A 19,051-nucleotide genomic window follows, 5' to 3' on the forward strand; every position below is an offset into this window, starting at 1 on the left:
CTCCAGGACAGGGAAGGAAAGAGAGAGCCCTCTTGAGGTCATAGCAACAGAGTCTGAGTTAAACATTCATCATCCGTCTTAGGGCCGGCCCCAGCTGAGAGCCCTCTTTGAGGACGTCCCCCGTGCTACCTGGGAAACCAGTGGAAACCCTGAAGTTGATAAAAAGGGGTCTTAGTCCACTGTGGGCAAGTGGAAGCCTGACCCTGGAACGTTGTGGACGGGAAAGACAGGCCACACACCTTCCCATCCACTTCCAACAAATCCTGGGGTATTCTTCCTCCCTGGGGTCCTTCACTTACATGTTCTTTGGGGCAAACGCGGGCTGGGCCATTTGGTATCCGTCCTTCACCAGTTTATAGAACTTGCTGTTCACCAGGATGCCAGGGTAGGGGTTCAGGCCTGCAAAGGACAGGATCATGGAAAAGACCATATTCAGTGCTCACCGTCACCTTCCCCCACACATCTTGGCAGGGCTGGCTGTGCAGGGTCCCAGCTGGACTGCGATAATAGAACAGCAGCTCCGCTTAACAAGCGTTTACTATATGCCGGGCACTGCAAACGGCTTAGGCTTCTAGGACGTTGAAAGTCTTCAGCCAGGCCTCATCACACCCACAAAATCCCAGCACAAGCTTTGGAATAAGAGCTTGGTAGAGGAGTACATTGAAGGGCTTAGCCCAACTTCCTCTGCCTAGTGCTCCAGAAATGGGAGCTGTATCTTCAAAGACATGCATGTTTCAGAGAGTGAGGGCAAACAGCATTCTAGGAAACAGCAACTGCACAAGCAGACAGGTGAGGACACCGCCTGGAGGGAGTGCCTGTCGAGGTAGAGGGTGTGCCCCGCCCACTCCGGAGCTGCAACGCTTGGTTTTAAGATCCTTCGCCCATCCCTGCACTCTTAGCAGCCCTTGCTCTGCCCTGACCACCAAGTGTCCTGGACTAGCATCCTCCACGAGGTGTAGGACACCATGGGTAACCAAGCACCAGTCAGCCCCACGCTGAGCCTGCACTGCGCCAGCGGCTTACCGAGTGAGAAGATCTCCCAGAGGAGGATGCCGTAGGACCAGACGTCACTCTGAACTGTGTAGACGCAGTCGAAGATGCTCTCTGGGGCCATCCACTTCACGGGCAGGCGGGCCTGGCACAGCAGACCCCAGTCACCTTGCACCCTGGGTCACCACCCCTCCCCGGCCTGGCCCAGCCCTCCCAGCACTCACGTTGCCCTTGACGATGTAGTTGGAGTCATTCATGATGTCCCTAGCCAGACCAAAGTCCCCAATCTTGGCCACATGGCCACTGGTCAGCAGCACGTTTCTGGCTGCCACGTCCCGGTGGATGCACTGAGGGAAAGCACTGTAGGGTTAGTCTTGACACCCCCCCCCCCGCCCCCCGCTATCTGAGCCCAAGGTGCAGGAGGAACAGCCAGGACCCCACCCAGAAGGCTTGGGGTCCTCCTCGGGGAAGTGGGCATCAGTTTTGGTCCTGTACCCTGGATCCTGTCCCTACCTTCTACCAAGACCCAGGTCTAGGAAAATTTAATGTGGGCATACAGTCAGTGTTGAGAAACCATCATGACTCTGGCCCTGCGTGGCAGGAGCTGCCTCAGAGCTAGATGGTCTGCACGGGCCCAGGAGCAGTGAGCCCTGGGGCTCCTAACAGGAGCAGGAGCTGCCACCCTCAGGGCCCTGCAGTTCCAGGCCCTTCCCTAAACATCTGCACACGTTGTAACCCAATTCCACCTTCATGCCATTCTACGATTGTGCCCGTTTCTATAGGTGTAGAAACCTAGGCTCAGAGAGGTTCAGCAGTTGCTCAAAGCCACACAGCAAGCGGCAGAGCCAGCATTCAGGCTCTAGACTCCCAGGCCTGTGTTGTAAGGAGGACGGCCCCCTTCACACACTCCCTTTTCTCCCCCTTGTCCTCACCCATCCAGCCTCACGGGGTGTTGGCTGCCCCTGCCACCCCGCCCGCCCCCCACACCCCGGGTGACCACACATCATAGGGACCTGTTTTCTGACTCACGTTCTTGGAAGCGAGGAATGCCATGCCCTGGGCCACCTGGCTGGAAAAGTGGAGCAGGTCACGCAGCTCCAGCAGCCGCCCGTTCTCCTTGTCCAGGTCTGGTGTGGGGAGAGGTGTCAGGGCGGCCTCCCCACCTCAACCCAAGCAGCCCCTCTCGTCTCCCTCAGCCCTGATACCTCCTCCGCACCTTGCTCAGAGAATGAATCATTTGATGAAGAAGTGGAGACGGGCCTCATCTCCACATAGGTGTCCACACCCTGGCTGGAGAAGCCGCTGTCCCTGCATAGGAGAGGGGACCGCGGGCTGCTCAGTGCCTGTCACTGCACTGCCCAGCTCAGGCCTCTCCCAGCCACTCAGCAGAGAAAGGAAGGGACCTCAGGGTCAACTTGAACTTCCCTTTCTGACACCTCCTTTGATCAGTGACCTCTGCTTGGCCATCCAGTGAGGGAGCTTACAACCTGTTCTCTCTTTGGGCAGCTCTACCTGTTAGAAAGTTCTCCACCGTTCCTAATGTTAATCTGCCCCCGGGCTATTCCTCCTCCTGGTCCTCGCTCTGCCCTCCAGAAGCATCTCCCTCTTCTCTGGAACAGCCCAGCAGGGCTTCGAGCATATTCCAGGGCCCCTTCTTTGAGCCCTCTTGTCTACATCACGGCTCTCCCTTCTGGCTGCACATTAAAATCACCCAGGGAGTTCCAGATACTCAGACCATCGAACCAAAGACTTCAGAAACTCTAGTGGTAAAACCCAGTCATTCCCACTTACACGTTAATCCAGGCAACTCCCGTGTGTAGCCAGAGTTGAGGACTGGTCTAGAGCAGTGCCTCTTAAACTTATCCATGTGCATGTGAATCACCTGGGGAATCTTATTTAAATGCAGCCTGAGATTGTACATTCCTAACAGCTCTCAGAAGCCTGTGAGCCTGTGCTTCGGGTGGCTGTTCAGGTTGAGGAGCACTGCTCCACATTGAATAGCCACCACTGCGTCTAATATTCCAACCAGATAGGAGTCAGGACCTCTCAGCTGCTCCCTCTGTGATACAGCTGTGCACCTTGACGATGTCCTTGCTCTCGTGTTTCCAGAAAAACAACCTAGTGCTTTATTTATGGTTTGACCATTAAACTATCCACTCCCTTGGTCTAGAAAGTGTACTTCTATTAAGGTAGCCTGGGATCTCATTAGTAGGACTGGTTCACATGCCGTTTGCCCTTGAAATCACCCGACTCGGAATCCTTTCCCCATCTGTAGATTTGAAGATGGAAGCTAATACTTGACTTCAGTTCTCATTTTGAGTTGCTCTGGCCTGAGTTTCCAGCCTGCTGAGGCCCAGCGTGAGCCACCCACTCAAAAGGGTGTCAGAAAATCAGAGAAAATCCTGCCAGCCCCCATACTCGAGGTCACTGGGTGGAGTGAAATGGCCTCCTTCCCCTTTTGCCTCCCCTGGTTTGGTAGCTGACATTGGTAGGATAGGAGCCCAGTGTATATATACCCTTGTTCTGACCCAGCAGCCTGGCCCTGAAGCCTCACAAGCCCCGAGTCCAAGACTCCCAGGAGATCAGTGTAGCTCAGGTGAGCACTGGACAAGGAGTCAACAGAGCAGAATCCAGCCAGGCTCCGCCTCTGCCCTTGACTCATGTGTGACACAAAGGCCACTTCATTTCTCTGGTTCCCCAATGTGGCTCTGTCCATCTGCCTCTGGGTGGCTTCCAGAAATCACAGCATTACAGAACGAGAGAGCAGAGAGACCCTGAGGGGTTCAACCCCTGATGGCTGGGGGGGAAGCTGAGGCCCAAGTGGACCAGGGACCTGGCCACAGCTATGCTGTTTTGCCCCTGCTCGTTCAACGCCCAAAAGACTCTATCCCACTTCTGCATGGCTACTCAAAAGTGGAATGGGTGCCCTCCAGCCCCCGACAGCACATGCTATGGGAGAAACAGGGCCATTATCCCCAAGATTTGCCCATCGCTGGCGAGGGCCCCGGACGGATCTTGGTTGATCTTTTACGTATGATAAGATAATGATCTCATTAATGCCCATCTCCACCAGACTATGAGCGGCCCATCTTTGCCCTCAATACTCCCAGAACATAGTAGGGGCTCAAATATTTGTTGGATGATGGGAATAAATAGGAGGAAAACTGAGTTGCCCACATAATATGGGTGGCTACTCCGCACAGCACAAACGGGAAGGTGAGGGCCACGCAAGCCACCCAACCCGGAGCTGACTTCGGGGACAGACATGGGGGCCCCACCTCCCAGTCCTGGCCTCCTTCCTGTCTTTCACCAGGATACTACCTGCGGATGTATTTCTTTTCCAAGTGGATGTTCTTGTAGCCGGTGCCTGCCTTGGGGTCCTGGCCTGGATTCAGGCTGGGTCCCAGCATGGCCTCAGCCTTCCTTCGCAGAAAGTTGAGCAGGTCACCATAGCAGCAGTACTCAGTGATGACCAGGACAGGGCCTAGAGCAGCCAAGAGTGGGGTCAGTGCACCCCTAGCACACCACCCCATGTGGACAGGAACATGGGGCGGGGGCAATAAGAACCTGGACTGGAACTCAGGAGCCCCGGGTTCTAATCCTGCCTGTCTATAAGCAGTTCTCCCTGCTTTCTGGGTGACCTCAGTGACCCAACTGTCTAAAGCAGAGGAACCTCCAAAAAACTGTAGCTGAATAATTCTTTCTTCGAAGGAAATCTGTGACAGTTCCACACAAGTCAAAGCTGCTAGAGGAGAAGAGACTGGAGCGGACTGAGAGTCCCAACAGGCCCTGGGGCACTTCTGTGGGCCTTGTGGTGAGTGTCCAAGCCTCTTTGAGTGGGGGCTTCCTAAAAGGTAGATTTGAAGGGCTTCACTCCAGACCCCTAGCGTCAGACTCCCTGGAGCAGGGCCCAGGCATCTGCACTCTTTTCTCCTTTTCCAGGTGACTCTGATGCCCACCCATGTCTGAGAGCCACTGATCAGATCTCACAGAACTGCCTGTCATCCATAAGCAGCTTCTGACCAGCCCAGGCATCTGGCCTCGGAATTCAAGGGTTGCTGAGACAGGGATCCCACCTTCACTTTGTGGAGACGGGACGGGGAAGATAGAGTGAGGTAGCCCTGGGACCCTCAGACACCCAAGAGGCCCCACCACGATGGGCCCCTTACCTCCGTGGGTGCAGGCTCCCAGAAGGTTGACTATGTTCTCGTGCTGGCCCAGGTGGCTCATGATCTTCAGTTCCGACATGAGGGCCTCTTTCTCGTCAGCGTGAGCCGTGGCTGCGAGATGGGGCCACAGGTCCCACAGACAGAGAAAGGGCAGGACACGGAGAGCCATGCACACAGGCGCCCAGGGGAGCAAAGCAGAGGGGACCCAGAGCCCCAAAGCAATCAGAAGCCGAAAGAGGCAGAAGTGAGGACACACGATGGGAGTTACGGGGAGAGAGAGAGGAGAGATGGCCTGTTACTGAGCTGATTTGGGGTGGCAGGAGACCAACCTGTGGCCAGGCCATAGGCCAGGATGGCCTCTGTGCACCAGAGCCCCTTCGAGGCTCAGGCAGAAGCCCTTCCACACCCAGGAGTTCGAGGGAGCCGGGAGCTCACAAAGGAAGCCGAGAGTCCTCAGCCCCGATCCCAGGCTCTGTTCCACAGGCCCTGACAGGCCGAAAATGTGGGTGATGCCCTTGTGACGACAGAACAGACCCTCCCTTGGCAGATACCACCTCCGACCCGCTGCCCCAAAGCTGCTTCCTGTACTCACACTTCAGCATCTTCACAGCCACCTTCAGAACAGCATCTTCCTTGCCCAGACCAAAGGCCGTGGCCTCCACCACCTTCCCAAAGGCACCTGCTCCAAGGGTTTTACCTGCCACACACAAAGCCTGCTTAGGTCCCGGGGCACCTAAGGGCCCACAGGCTCCCTGCCACCCACGCTGGCCCTGTGACAGGAGGGCGTGTTGGGTGCTGAGACCCCGGCTCACCAAACTGCAGGTTGTTCCGGGGGAACTCCCACTTCTCGTTGTAGGGCAGCTGGGTTGGGTCGATGAAGGTGTAGCTGTTGCCCCCGTAGCTCTCAATGATCTTCCAGCGCACCTGGTACTTGGGCTTCTGCAGAGGGAGAGGGAGGAGGCATGGGTCAGCTGGGCCTGGCAGGTGGGTCTTGGACATCATCCCGACCCGGGAGGACAGGGGCTGGGCAGTCCCACCGCACAACGGGAGGAGGTCGGTGTGGCCTGCGACGTGGTGAGAGGGGCTGTGTCATCTCATGCCCATGGCACCGAGAGCCCCGTCCCTGCCTGGCTTGGCCTTACCATGGGACCGTCCATTCTCCAAGCCTCAGTTTCCCTACCTGTGTATTGAAAGATTTGGACAGGACCACCTCTGAGGGTTTTGGCAGCTCTGGTAAGGTAGTAATTCCTGAGCCAGGAGGGAGGGTGGAACTGTAGATCGATCCATCCATCCATCCATCCACCCTCCCATCCAGTTATTACTTGTTTGTTTTATTTTCACTTGTGGTAAGAACAAAATTTACCATCCCAACCAGTTTTGAGTATACCGTTCAGTAGTGTTATAGACAGTCCCACTGTTGTGCAACCAACCTCCAGGACTCTTTTCATCTTGAAAAGCTTCAAGTCTGTACTCACTAAACAACAACTCCCTGTGTCCCTCTCCCCCGAGCCCCCAGCCACTTATCTCCTGCATCTGACTGTTCCAGGTACCTTATTTAACTGGAATCATGCAGGATCTGTCCCTTTGTAACTGGCTTATCTCACTTAGCATGATGTCTTCAAGGTTCATCCATGTTGTTGCCTATGTCAGCATTTCCTGCCTTTTTAAGGCTGAATATTATCCCCATCCAAATATTTCACCTAGTACCTATTTGTTTCAGGCATCGTTGATTCAGAGTTTGACAAAACAAGAGTCCCTGTCCCCTGGAGTTTGCATTCTAGTTGCTAAGACGGACAATCAACTCAGATACATATGTAGGAAATTTTCGAATAGCGCTATGGAGATAAGAAAGCAAAGTAATAGGACAGAGAGCGCCGGGGACAACTGAACACAAGTCAGGGAGGGCCCCTGAGGAGGCGAGAGGGAGCTGGCCACGTGAGCAGCAGGGGAAGCACTTCGCGGGTGCAGGGAGTGGAGGCCTGGGGGTGGGAAAGGTCTTGGCGAGTCTAAGGGACTGGAAGGTGCCGTGTGGCTGGAGGGGAGCGGGGGGCGGTTCTGGAGGCAGGAAAGTCTTGAGGGCTGCAATCAGCAAGTGAGTTCTCTAAGCGCAAGGGGAACCCTTTGAGGCTCGATGCAGGCGAGCGATGCATCCGACTCTACATTGCTCAAGGACCAACAGAGAGACCCCACGTACAAGACAGCGGGCGTCTGGAGGACCTGCATTCCCCTCAGGCTCTCCACGCTGTTCCAACCAGCCAGCTGGCGGCAGAGCATAAGCAGAGGAGGAGCGGCTGCCTCTCTCTTTCCTGCCCCTGGTGGCAGCTGCATGGGGGCATCATGCCAGGGGTACCCATGAGAAGTGCTGATGGCAGACAGAGTTTAGGTGGAAAGTGGAAGCTGGGCTGGGGCGGTGGAGGACACTGAGGCCTCGGGTCAGCAGTCCAGCTCGCTTTCCGGTCAGTTGTGGGGGACAGGGACCAGCTGGGCTGTGCTTAGCAGCTGGGCTCCTACATGGGGCACCCAACTCGGGCAGGGGGAGCTAAAGTGGGTGCTGGGGAGGAGGGTGACAAGTCTCACCAGGTTAAGGGAAAAGACTCCAGATAGCCATAGGGAAGGACTTCCGGATGGTAGTTCGGGGGGAAAGACTGCAGTTAGACATGAGGAAGAATTTCCAGGTCCTGATTCAGGACGAGAGACTAGCGGTGAACCTAAGGACATCCATGTTACAGTTTCAGCAGATAGTCTGAAACGGGACAGGAAGAGGACTTCCGGAGTGTCAGAGGATTCAAACCCTGTGTGTGGGTGCCTTCCCAACACAAAGGATGGACACAGAACCGGGAGGGATTCCTTGACCTTGCCTGGCCACTTCCATCTCCAGGAGCCACTGTGGTGACGGCTGGTTTTTCCCCCCCTGCCACTTCTCCTTCCTCTGGCCCCGCAGCTGGGCCTGAGTCAGCCCCTCCCCAGCCCACCGCGAGCTGGCTATCTGGCTGGAACTTCAGCGCTCTCTCTGAATCCCAGACCTGATACCTGGAGGACGACGCAGCTCTCCCACGCCTGCCTCAGGCATCCCCACCCCTCTTCCTGGAAAGCAGACACTAGCTCTCAGCCTCTGCTATCCCTAGACAGGGCTTCTGTGTAACTCCCGGGGGCTTCTACCCAGAGGGGCCTCTCCTCTGAAGGAGAACCCTAATGGGGAGGCCAGGATGGGCAGCCTCGGAGTATAATGCTATCAGTGAGCGTCTCCCGAGCACTTCCTGTGAGTGGGCGCTGGGCTCCACACTCAACGTGCGTCATCTCACTTAATGCTCACAACAGGCCCAGGCCACTTCCCCTTGGTGACCGAGGTAGGCATGGAATCATCAAAGTCCCCACAACTCCCCATCCAGGCCTGCTGTTTTGGGTGGGTGGATGTTTTCTGTCTCAGGAAGGGGGAGATCTGAACAGTTTCCACTGGAAATCTTGGGGACCCTCCTGTGCTTCCCCCACATACCTCCCAATCCCCAGAGCTCAGTTCCAACCCCCAGAATTCCAGCCTCTCCAGTGGCTTCCCCGTCTCCTCCTGTCCTCCCCATCACCATCATCCTTTCTTCCCCATGTCCTTCCTCCTTCCAGCCTGCTGACTTCTGCCCTTTTCTCTCCCCCCTTGGCCCCCCTTGTGGTCTCTCTGGGGGCCAGAAAGGCGATGAGTCAGCCCTGAGACAGAAGCAACTCTTCCCTCAAGTGGGGCCACCGCTCCCCTCAGGCCTGAGTAGTGAGGACAAGCCAGGCTGAGTCCCCAGTGAAGGGACAAGACTCAGAACCCTGTGGAGCAAAGCAGAGGACACTTGGACAACAAGCCCTGAGGCAGGGCATGGTCATCTTGACCCCTGGGATGCCCTCCTTCTCTTGGCCTTGAGTCAGCTCACGGGCCAGTTCAGTTTCTTAAATGGGATAAGAGGTGACTGGAGTACATGTTCCAAAAATGGTCCCGTGAAGAGAACGTAAGGTGTCCCCAAACCACGGCTGGCCAAGGGGGCTGGGCGGCCCAAGGCAGAAAGGGCTGGAGGGGAACTGGGCCCTTCTCTAGAATCTCTGCAGGGCTGAGGAGGCAGCTCTGTGGGGACGGAGAGGCTGTTTTCAGCTCCATATAAGGAAGAACTTTGCAACAGAGCTGCGCAGAGAAGGAATGGGAGGCCACAACAATGAGTGAAGTCCTGTCCCCAGAGGCGGGCGGAGTTGGATGGATCTGGGTCTGAATCCCGCCTTGCCAGGCTCTAGGACTCTAGGAAAATTGGTGTCTCTAAGCCTCTGTCTCTCCATCTGTGAAATGGTGTTGATAATGGCAGCCCCCGCACCAGACTGTGCTGAAGGTTCACCGAGGTGACGGCGTGTAGAGGACTGAGCAGGGTGCTGGGCACGGACAGGGCTCTGAATGGATGCTACACACCCTGGACCCAGGAGGAAGTTAGCTGGTGAACTCAAGATAGCTCATGCATCTTGGGATTGGAGGGCTGTCTGGCCCATCCAAGATTCAGACCCAGATCCACACAACTCCCAACCCTTGGCTCTTAAACTAGACCATCAGGCTCTTGGCATGTCACGGGAGGAGGCTGTAAAGGTCACCCACCCCACCATGAACAGGTGGGGAAAATGAGGCCCAGAGCGGGCAGTCCACCCGCCAAGGTTGCATGAAGCCCAAACAGGGCAGTCACCCAGCCATGGTCTCATGGCAAACCAGTGTCCGAGCAGGACCCAGATCCCTGAAGACTTGACCTGGGGCCCTGGATGCTGCGCTCAGAGCTGCCTCCTCATGCTGTGTGCTGACATAAGCACTGGGCACCCCCCACATACCACCTACCTATCTACTCCAAGTCCTCTACTCACACTAAAACCCACAAGGCAGGTGTGGGGAAGAGAAGGCAGCAGAGGAGCCCACAAGGTGGGTTATTCAGCCCTAACTCACCTCACTGCCTTGTTCACACCTGCTGAACCTACAGGATGGGGTCCAACCCCTCAGACCCCCAACCTGTCCCCACCTGGGTCCTCTTCCAGGCATCAGTATTTCCGGAACTCACCTTGGTCTTCCCCCCACCTGCCTCTTTGTACACAGCGCCCTCTCCCCCAGAGACATCCTTTCCCTGAATCTCATCTCCCCCTGGCTGCCTGCCCTGTTCTCCAAGACCTGTCCCACCCACGCCAAGCCACCTCCTCCAAGCAGACTCCCTTCCCTGCCAGCCGGAAAAGATCCCTCCACTTCTGGCCTCCCAGAGCCTTCTGGCCTGGCCCTCTCAGTGCCTGACTGCACCAGAAGTAGTCTTTTATGTAGGGAGGCAGTGAGGCTAAGTGGTGGAGGCCACAGGCTCTGGGGTGCAAGGCAACTGGGACTCTTGGGCGGGTCCTTCAACCTTGCTGAGCCTGCTTCCTTACTGTAAAATGCTGACTGCTCTAGTCCCTGCCTCTAGATTGTTTTGAGGGTAAAATAAGATGATTCCATGGGTTTTTAACAAAATGGCTTTTAAAAAACCAGCCTCTGCCATTGACCGGCTGTAGACTAGGGCAACTGTCTCAACCTCCCAGAACCTCAGCTTCCAACTCTGTAAAATGGGGTAGTGATATTACCCACATGCCATGGTTGTTGAGGTCAGTAAATGAGGGGATGTAGGTAACATGCTTCATAACAATGCCCCTAAAATCACCATCACTGACTGAGCACTCAGAGCGACAGGCAGTGCACTAAACGTCAACGTGCAATTAACGGCAGACTTGATTAATAATCATATTAAATAAAGATGAGGACGATGATGGTCAGGCCTTCCCCTCCACTAACTTACCTGCCACCTGACAGAGACACAGGCCTGGCCCCATGATACCCTCTCTGTGTCCCTGGAAGCCCCCAGCTGGGACAAGTTCCCATGTTCATGCTCTCCCCAACGGCCACGGCTCTCCCCGTAGCATCTCTCCCTGTGATCCACGCCCTCACTTCCGTGGCTATTCGATTAGCAACCGTCTAGCTCACTAGACAGAGACTTCTACGAGGGCAAAACCTCAGAGGCTCCGAGGCTTGGCTCACCCAGCCACTGACACTAGCATACAGCAGGCGCCCATTAAAGAGCTATTGGTTCAATGACTGGCTGACAGGTGAATTCGTATTCACAGGGGCTGAAGGGTGGATCCACACAGCCTGGGGGCACTGCCGCAGGGTCTGGCTCACTCGGGTGCCTGGACGCCCCCCAGCCCTCCCCAGGCTCACCTGCTTGTACTTGTACAAAAGCAACAGGAGTAGCAGCAGCAGCAAGGCCATGACGGACATGCAGGCCACCAGCACCGGCGTGAAGAGGGGCTCGTCAAGGGGCTGCGTGTAGGCTCCTGGAAAGGGTGGGGCAGAGGAGTGAGCAGCAGAAGGGGCCTTTGAGACCCCCTGCTCCCCACTGGAACAGGCCAGTTGCCTGGAACTCAGTAGGTGCCCACTAAATTCTTACTGACTGAACGAGGAGTCCTCTCAGCGGGAAGCCCGTAGGCCCTCCCCCAGCTGGGGGCAGGGAGGACCACCTCTCTAGCACTGCTCGTGACCAGCTCCAAACCCTGCCCAGACTCGCAGCCTCTGTGGCCAGCGGAGCCCCTCAGGTCACACAGCCCACCCACTGCCCGTGCAAGGAGCCTCTGCAGCAGCCTGGCCTGGGGCTCAGCCATGACGTGCACACTCCCCCAGTGTGGAGACTTCCCACCTACACCTCCGGCCAGCTCGGATGGAAAGACCTTCTAGAGGTTAGACTGAAATCTGCCTCCCCAGCATTTCCCTGCAGCTTCCCCGAGTGCCCTTTGGGACCACACAGCCCTTCTGGGAGTCTGAAAGCCAGGTTCATGGACCCGGGGTCTCCTCTTCCCAGATCAACAGCCCTAGTTCCCTTCATGTGTTTGGAAGGACATAATTTCCACCTCCTGGCCCAGATGAGCAGCATGAGTCTGAGGCCCAGCCTCACCTCTGCCACTTGGGAGGTGTGACAGTGAACCTGTGGCTTCTCTCTAGGCCTCAGGTTCATCATGCCCCAGGGGGGAAGGAGGACTGTACTAACCTCCTAGGGGTGGGCGAGTTCATTGAAATAATGCCTGTAAAGGGCTTAGCATGATGCCTGGCACAGTATAAGCCTTCAATAAAATGTTGGCTCTATTATTTGTAATATACGACCACCAGCTGCAAGACAGAGCCGCCAAGGCAGCGGCATGTGGAATCGGGCCTCAGCCCCACTTGCTCCAAGGCCAGCAGCTGGGGCACCTGCGGGCCCCCTGTGAGCCAGGCAGAGGCTCCCACTCTGTCCTCTCTGGGCCCAGAGAGCCTCACCGGGGCCTGGCACACAGTGGGTGCTGAATCTGCTTTTTAGAGGCCTGAGGGTTCTGCGGGCCTGTGCAGCCTTGGGCCTCTCAGAATCAGAGAACTAACCCACATGCAGCCTTTGTGCAACGCAGAGAAAGATGCCTCTTCCTCTAGACAGATGATGCAGCTGCGTTAGTGACCCCCGCCCTGGACAGTGGCCCTGAATGGATAGGACTGTGTCTCTGGCAGGAAGGGAATCTGGGAGGGATGGAGAAGGCCGTCAAGGCCGGCCCTGGGATTGGGGGAGGAGGTGAGGGGACTGTTCGTTTGTCGCCTGCTCACATCACCAGACTAAGCTCCGGGGAGGCATTGCTCCCTGCACGAAGTGAGTCCCAAATACACAGTTATGAACTAATGAGTCAGTTCAAGTGCAGGAATAGGAGGAGAGGGGCCAGATAAGGCTGTGGCTGCTTCAGGCTGCTTTCTCTCTGGATCTCACGTCTGCATCCCCTCTGCCCTTCTCCCTACTACTTCCAGCCCCACGGGTTCTAGACTCCCCCATCTCGCCACTTCAGGAGAGCTTCGGTCAGGAGGGGCCCTGGAGTCACACGCAGAGAGCTAGAACTCGGTATGGCTGGGATCTGCTTGGCACTGGAACTCTGGCCCTTGGTTCCCAGGGGTGGGGCTGTGGGGCAGTTTCCTGGGCCCCCTTCCCATCTGGGCCTGGAGCAGGCGGGTCAAAGGCTCACCTACAGAGACAGGCCCGAAGGCCTGGGAGCTGTTCCCCAGGCTGTTGTAGGCCCTGCACTCGTACGTCCTGTTGTGTTCCAAGGTCCCAGTGGCCAGCAGGCTCTGGACGGTCACCTTGTGGAAGGGCTTTTGGCTCAGGACCTCAGAGTTCGGGTCGTCCAGGACCAGCACTTGGGTCTTATCACATCTGGGAAGAACAGAATGTGGCTCAGAGTTTCAGGGTGCCCGGCCCCTGCCCCAGCCCTTGCGCCCAGGTGAGGAAGGCAACCAGAGCCCGCTTACCTGTTCGTGTGGCCCCTGCACTGCACCCACGTCACATTAGGCTGGGGGTACCCTGAGGCTTCACAGAGCAGGGTTTTAGAGCCGTTGATGAGGGTCCACGTGACCTCTACCTCTGGGGGGTCTGAGGTAGAGGGAGGGGCAAAGGAGGGAGGAGTCAGCCCCAGAGGCCCGCCTCCTGGCTTGACCACCCGACACTGAGTCTTCTCTCCCCCAGCGCAGCCATCCCGGCAGCCTCAGGAACCCCGTGTCCCCAGCCCCACTCCATCACTCACATAGAAGGGTGAGTTCAAAGGTCAGGGTCTCCTCGCCTCTGGCATTTCTGGCCTGGAAGGAGTAGTGGCCGGCCTCGAAGGGCTTCAGGCGAAGCAGGGTGAGGGTGGAGGTGTACCTGCGTGAGAGGAGCAGGCCATCTGGGGTGAGGACAGTGGGCTCAGACAACCACCTTATAAGGGATTTATTTTTGGTAAAGTGTCCGGGGCACAAAGGCCTTCAAGTACCCAGTCTGAGTGCCCCTGAGACACACAAAAACCCCCAACCCGATTCCCTTAATTGCTTCTTTCATCCGTAAAGCGCTTTTGTTCTGAGGTTTAGTAGACGTGATGTCTGTAAAATGCCAACACTGGGAGGCACATCACAGGCCCCAGTGAATGTACCTACTTTCACCACCATCACTGGGCTAAACAATCCTTGCTGAAGATGCCAGCACCCACGGCAGCTTCCATCCCTAAAGCGCCAACCCTGCCAAGAGGGGCCTTGAGAGGGGAGAGAGGCAGGATGTAGCCGTGGGCTCCAGAGAACAGGGCTCAAGTCCTAATGTTGCCCTTTCCTAGCTGTGTGACCTTAGACAAGTACTTAACCTCTGTGATCCTTTGCTTCCTTTTCTGTAAGGGTGACACTTACATTAATTAATCCACACACTCAACCTAAGGACTAAAGGGATATGTATTCAGAGTGCCTGATAGAGTGCCTGACTCATTGTAGGCACTTGTCTCTTTACTGGAAAATATCTGCAGCCATTACTAGACTAAACCCCATGGTATTCAGAGAGCAATCCTTGAGATAACTAACATCTCCTTCTTAAACTGAAAGAATTTAACTTTTTGCATGAGTCAAAATCACACCTATCACGTGGGCTGTTTGGTGCCCACGCTTATCTACCCTGTGCTGAATGGCCCCAGATTACTATGTTTGAGGGCATCTCCCTGGTTCCTTTCCACAGTGTCCCTGTTGCTTACAGACCCCTGAAACCTATCCATGGACCAGCCTCCTTCCAGGGGTCTGCAGACTCCAGATTCAGAACTTCTGCTTTAGACGAGGGGAAGCTAGAAATCCTGGCCGGAAAGGACAAGAAGGGAACTGGGAAGAGGAAGATAAGGACAAGGGAACATCCTTGTTGATTCTGATGATCGACAACACAAGAATCCAGGAATCAAAGAGGTTTGGGCTTCTGGAGCTAGGAAGAGAACTCCAGAGAATTTGGGAGTTGGAAGATGTCTAGGGATTATCTAGCCCAGGGATGGCAAACAGGTCTCCTCTCATGAGCCAGTTATGATGGAAATATAGCCTAGAGACTGTGTTGAGAAGGACTCTGAGGCTGCATCTGGCAGGATGGGTTCAAAAATGAATTAGGAAAGGGTTCAAAAATGAATTAGGGGGCTTCCCTGGTGGCGCAGTGGTTGAGAGTCCGCCTGCCAATGCAGGGGACACGGGTTCGTGCCCCGGTCCGGGAAGATTCCACATGCCGTGGAGCGGCTAGGCCCATGAGCCATGGCTGCTGAGTCTGCATGTCTGGAGCCTGTGCTCCGCAACGGGAGAGGCTACATCAGTGAGAGGCCCACGTACCACAAAAAAAAAAAAAAAAAAAAAAAAAAAAAAAAATCAATTAGGGGTCTGTGTCACGAGTGAGGGAGGGGAAGTTATCACACGCACATCACATATTCGCTGTCCTTGATGGAGCTGTACTCTCTCATTCAAATAGAACAGGGTAAAGAAATTATTATTTTTACACTTGGTATCAGTGTTCCTCCTTGGGGAAGAAACTCTCTTGTTTAGAAAACTACCTGGGGTTAGGTCACTTTAGATGAGGAAGTAAGACCCCGAGGACAGAGTCCACAGGAGACAAGACAAAGAGATTTCTAAAATGTTGTGCATGTGGGATAAGCAGGATTCTGGGAGTGGAGAGACGGGAGGATGCAGAGTCACACGGCACTCTATAAGAAGAGCTCTGAGCCTGTGGAGAAGAGCACAGCTGGTGAGAAATTCCCAGGGGTGGATGACCACAGGCTTTTAAAGAACTTCTGATGTATCCGTGACTGAGAGATGTTAATTCCCTCTATTCCCCAAACCTGTGTATGTGGCAGATACGTCGTGTGATTGCTATTAGGAGTGTGACTATGAGTGGAAATCATGGGGGGGTGTCTTCTGCATTTGGATTAGTCACAAAAGAGGAGGCATAAGATCGAGACCTTGGGTGGCCATCAGAATGCACGCCCCCAAGAAATGGTAGAATTCTTGAAGAGGACATTGGATTTTCCAAGGATATAGGACAGAGGGATACACTAATTTGATCTGCATCTCAGACACTGATGATTGATATTGAGGTTCTACATAGTCAAGAAAAATGAGACCTAGAAACGGGAAAGGACTCGCTCCAGGTCATGCAGCAAGGTTGAGATAGGACCCAAGTGACCTGACTCCCGGCTGAAGTGCTCCATCTGGCTGTGGGCTATGCAGATGCGAGCTAATAGGTGATACCTGTATGTGCCCTTGTTGGTTACAAAATTGAGCTTGGGCTGGTGGCCAAGGAAGGGTCCCCGATAGGTCCAGTTAAAACTTTGCAGGCTTGGGTAGGCCTCCACCTTGACTTTGAGTTCGATCTTCTCACCCACGGTCACCTCCTGGAGGAGGTTCTGCTCAGAGGTCAAGTTCAAGTAGGCACTGTCTGGAAAGCAGAATGCACAGAGATCTGGCTTTAGTGGGAAGATACCCCAGTGTGTGTGTTCATTTAGCAATCCACCCATTGAGCCAGTCTTTCAGCTGGGCCCTCCCTGAGCACCTACCGTGTGCCAGGCACACAGACCCCGCCCATAACCCAGACTTGCCCTCTCTCATCTCTTTTCCCACCACCCCCAGGGCTCCAAACTCTTCTCTTCTTCACTGAGTTCCTGGGACAACGTGGGCAAATTCCTATCCTCCTTGGCACCTCTACATCTTTATTTATGTAACGAAGAGATTGAATATATCTATGTTGTTATAACTTTATGGAAATTTTTCTAGCAGTTAAAAAAAAAGTCAGGTGTTTTTTTTTCCATACGCTCTCACCCATTTCCCCTTTTTTCAGTAGTAGTATAGTCAATGCAGCTTCCCTATCCAGCTCTAAAGTGGGCACGTGATCCAGGCCAGCCAATCAGGGTAATCTGTCCCCTTGGGACCAGTGATTGGTTTTTGGGCCAGGCATGTGAGTCCATGACTCTAATTTCCATGATTTTTGTTGGAACTCGAGGGAAAGAGAAGCTTTCATTCCACTGGGGTTTCCAAACTTGGTGCTGCCCCACAAGAAAAATAAAGAGCTAAGAGTTGGGAAGCAACAGATTCTTGTCCACACCTGAACACCTAAATCTAACGATACCAGAAGCTCATATCCATGGGGGTTTTAGCTATAATTCCTCTTTTGATTAGGCCAGTTTGAGTTGATTTCTAGTACCTATAACTGAAAGAGTCTTGGCTGGTTTCTTCTAAGTAAATGTATGAATTAAAATCAAGCTGCTCTGATTGAATTGTAGGCAAAGGAGAGGTGCAAAAACCCCCATCCATTCAGCCTCTCTTTGCCTCTCATGGAAGCTACTCTAATACCCTCTTAAAATCCCAAGGCTTTGCAAAAAGACCAGATGATCTCTCAGGGCTCCTCTTCTTACTCAATTCTATGACATCTAAAATTCACTCTTCTACCCTGTGTTGTTCCTGCTCAAAAAGCTCCCTGTGATTCCCCATCACCTCCACTATTCAGCTTGGCATTCAAGGCTCTTCTCATTCAAGTCTCCCTATGCCCATCTAGCCACGTCCCCACTTCACTCTCACACACACACACACACACACACTTCTCCACCCATCTCGATGTTCTCATGTCCCCTGAACACACCACAGTCATTCCAACCTTGGATGTTGTGCTCAAGTCATTTCCTGCACCAGGAACCCCATATTCTTCCTCTCTTCTATTTAGATCCTTCTCATTCTCCAAGACTTGTACCCATTAGGGAGACTCCACCCATCCACTCCAGGCTAAAGGGAGCTCTCCTTCCTCTGGATTCCTGTTGCTTTTTTTTTTTTAATTGAGGTATAGTTGATGTACAATATTTGATAAGTTTCAGGTCTACAACAGAGTGCTTCACAATTTTTAAAAGTTTTACTCCATTTACAGTTATTATAAATTAGTAGCCATATTCGTTGTGTTGTACAACATATGCTTGTAGCTTATTTATTTTATACATAGTAGTTTGTGCCTCTTAATCCTCTACCCCTATACTGCCTTTCCCATCTTCTCCCTCCCCACTGGTAACCACTAGTTTGTTCTCTATATCTGTGAGACTGCTTTTTTTTGTTATATTCATTCGTTTGTGGTACTTTTTTAGATTCCACATGTAAGTGATATCATACAATATTTGTCTTTCTCTGACTTATTTCACTTAGCATGGTACCCTCTGCTGCCCTTTGAGATGACACATTCATTAGGCACCACATCTACACTACTTCATGTATCTGGTTCCTCCTTTAGGTAGCTGTCTTCTCTCTCTGAGTTTGTGAGCTTTTAGGGCAAGGCTATTTTCTTCTCTCTTATCCCCTTAGCCATCCATCCATCCATCCATCCATCCAAACTCCAGCTACTTCCCACCACCTCCACCATTACCACCCTAATCAAGCCACCATCACCTCTAGCTCAGGCTAGCAGTAGCCTCCTCTCTCCCTGCTTCTACCATCATCTCCCTATAGACAGTCCTCAACAGAGCACCAGAAAGCCATGTTACATCTTGTTACCTCCAAGTCAGATGATGTCACTCCTTTGTTCAGACCCTCCAATGGCACCCCATCTCTCTCAAGAGGAAAAGCCCAAGTCCTCACCTTGGCCTACGGGGACCTTCCCCTTCACCTCTGACCTCAGCTTCTACCGCTCTTCCTCTTGAGCTCCAGCCCAGCCACACTGGCTGACCTGCTCCTTGCACGTGGTGAGCATGGACCTGCCTTAACAACATTGCTTGCCCTCTGCCTGAAGCTCTCTTCTCCAAGATTCTACACGGCTTGGTCCTTCACCCGCCTCAAGTCTTTGCTCAAATGTCAGCTTCCCAGTAAGATCTTCCTTGATGATCACCCTATTTTAAACTGAAAACCCTATCAAACTGATTTGCTTTTTTATAATTTATTTTGCTTATTGCTATCTTCTCCCAACAAGAGTACAAACTCCAAGTGGGCAGGGGTTTTTCTATCTCTTTCATTTGTAGCTGTATTCTCAGCATTGAGAAGTATCCGGCCAGATGTGTGAAGGAAAACAAACATCTACTGAGTGACTACTGTA

General features: G+C 53.8%; 2 protein-coding genes across 13 annotated transcripts in view; one reads left to right on the plus strand and one right to left on the minus strand.

The window, feature by feature from the left end:
- HMGXB3 (HMG-box containing 3) overlaps nucleotides 1-19,051 on the plus strand; it is a 145,921-nt gene that overhangs the window by 60,376 nt on the left and 66,494 nt on the right. For 8 of the 12 annotated variants that reach the window (XR_012330906.1, XM_073802678.1, XM_073802681.1 and 5 more), the window contains one exon: nucleotides 4,702-4,804. The exons of 1 other annotated variant lie outside the window; for it this stretch is intronic. Coding sequence is in view for 10 of the 11 variants with exons in the window: in XM_073802678.1 (XP_073658779.1) it covers nucleotides 4,702-4,804 (103 nt within the window). In the remaining variant the exon portion in view is untranslated. Of the gene's footprint in view, nucleotides 1-4,701; nucleotides 4,805-4,932; nucleotides 6,527-6,879; nucleotides 11,268-19,051 lie in introns of those variants that run through there. 3 more of the 12 variants (XM_073802677.1, XM_033853412.2, XM_019924715.3) reach the window with 3 other exon arrangements.
- CSF1R (colony stimulating factor 1 receptor) overlaps nucleotides 1-19,051 on the minus strand; it is a 30,266-nt gene that overhangs the window by 1,688 nt on the left and 9,527 nt on the right. Inside the window, exons 6-19 of the mRNA XM_033853415.2 lie at nucleotides 16,240-16,426; nucleotides 13,758-13,873; nucleotides 13,486-13,606; nucleotides 13,203-13,390; nucleotides 11,392-11,507; nucleotides 5,972-6,098; nucleotides 5,752-5,856; nucleotides 5,160-5,270; nucleotides 4,312-4,474; nucleotides 2,207-2,298; nucleotides 2,020-2,117; nucleotides 1,215-1,337; nucleotides 1,024-1,135; nucleotides 300-399 (exon numbers count right to left, since the gene is read on the minus strand). Of these exons, the coding sequence (XP_033709306.1) occupies nucleotides 300-399; nucleotides 1,024-1,135; nucleotides 1,215-1,337; nucleotides 2,020-2,117; nucleotides 2,207-2,298; nucleotides 4,312-4,474; nucleotides 5,160-5,270; nucleotides 5,752-5,856; nucleotides 5,972-6,098; nucleotides 11,392-11,507; nucleotides 13,203-13,390; nucleotides 13,486-13,606; nucleotides 13,758-13,873; nucleotides 16,240-16,426 (1,759 nt within the window). The remainder of the gene's footprint in view (nucleotides 1-299; nucleotides 400-1,023; nucleotides 1,136-1,214; nucleotides 1,338-2,019; nucleotides 2,118-2,206; nucleotides 2,299-4,311; nucleotides 4,475-5,159; nucleotides 5,271-5,751; nucleotides 5,857-5,971; nucleotides 6,099-11,391; nucleotides 11,508-13,202; nucleotides 13,391-13,485; nucleotides 13,607-13,757; nucleotides 13,874-16,239; nucleotides 16,427-19,051) is intronic.

This window comes from Tursiops truncatus, chromosome 3 (genome assembly GCF_011762595.2).
Source record: "Tursiops truncatus isolate mTurTru1 chromosome 3, mTurTru1.mat.Y, whole genome shotgun sequence".
NCBI classification, from domain to species: domain Eukaryota; kingdom Metazoa; phylum Chordata; class Mammalia; order Artiodactyla; family Delphinidae; genus Tursiops; species Tursiops truncatus.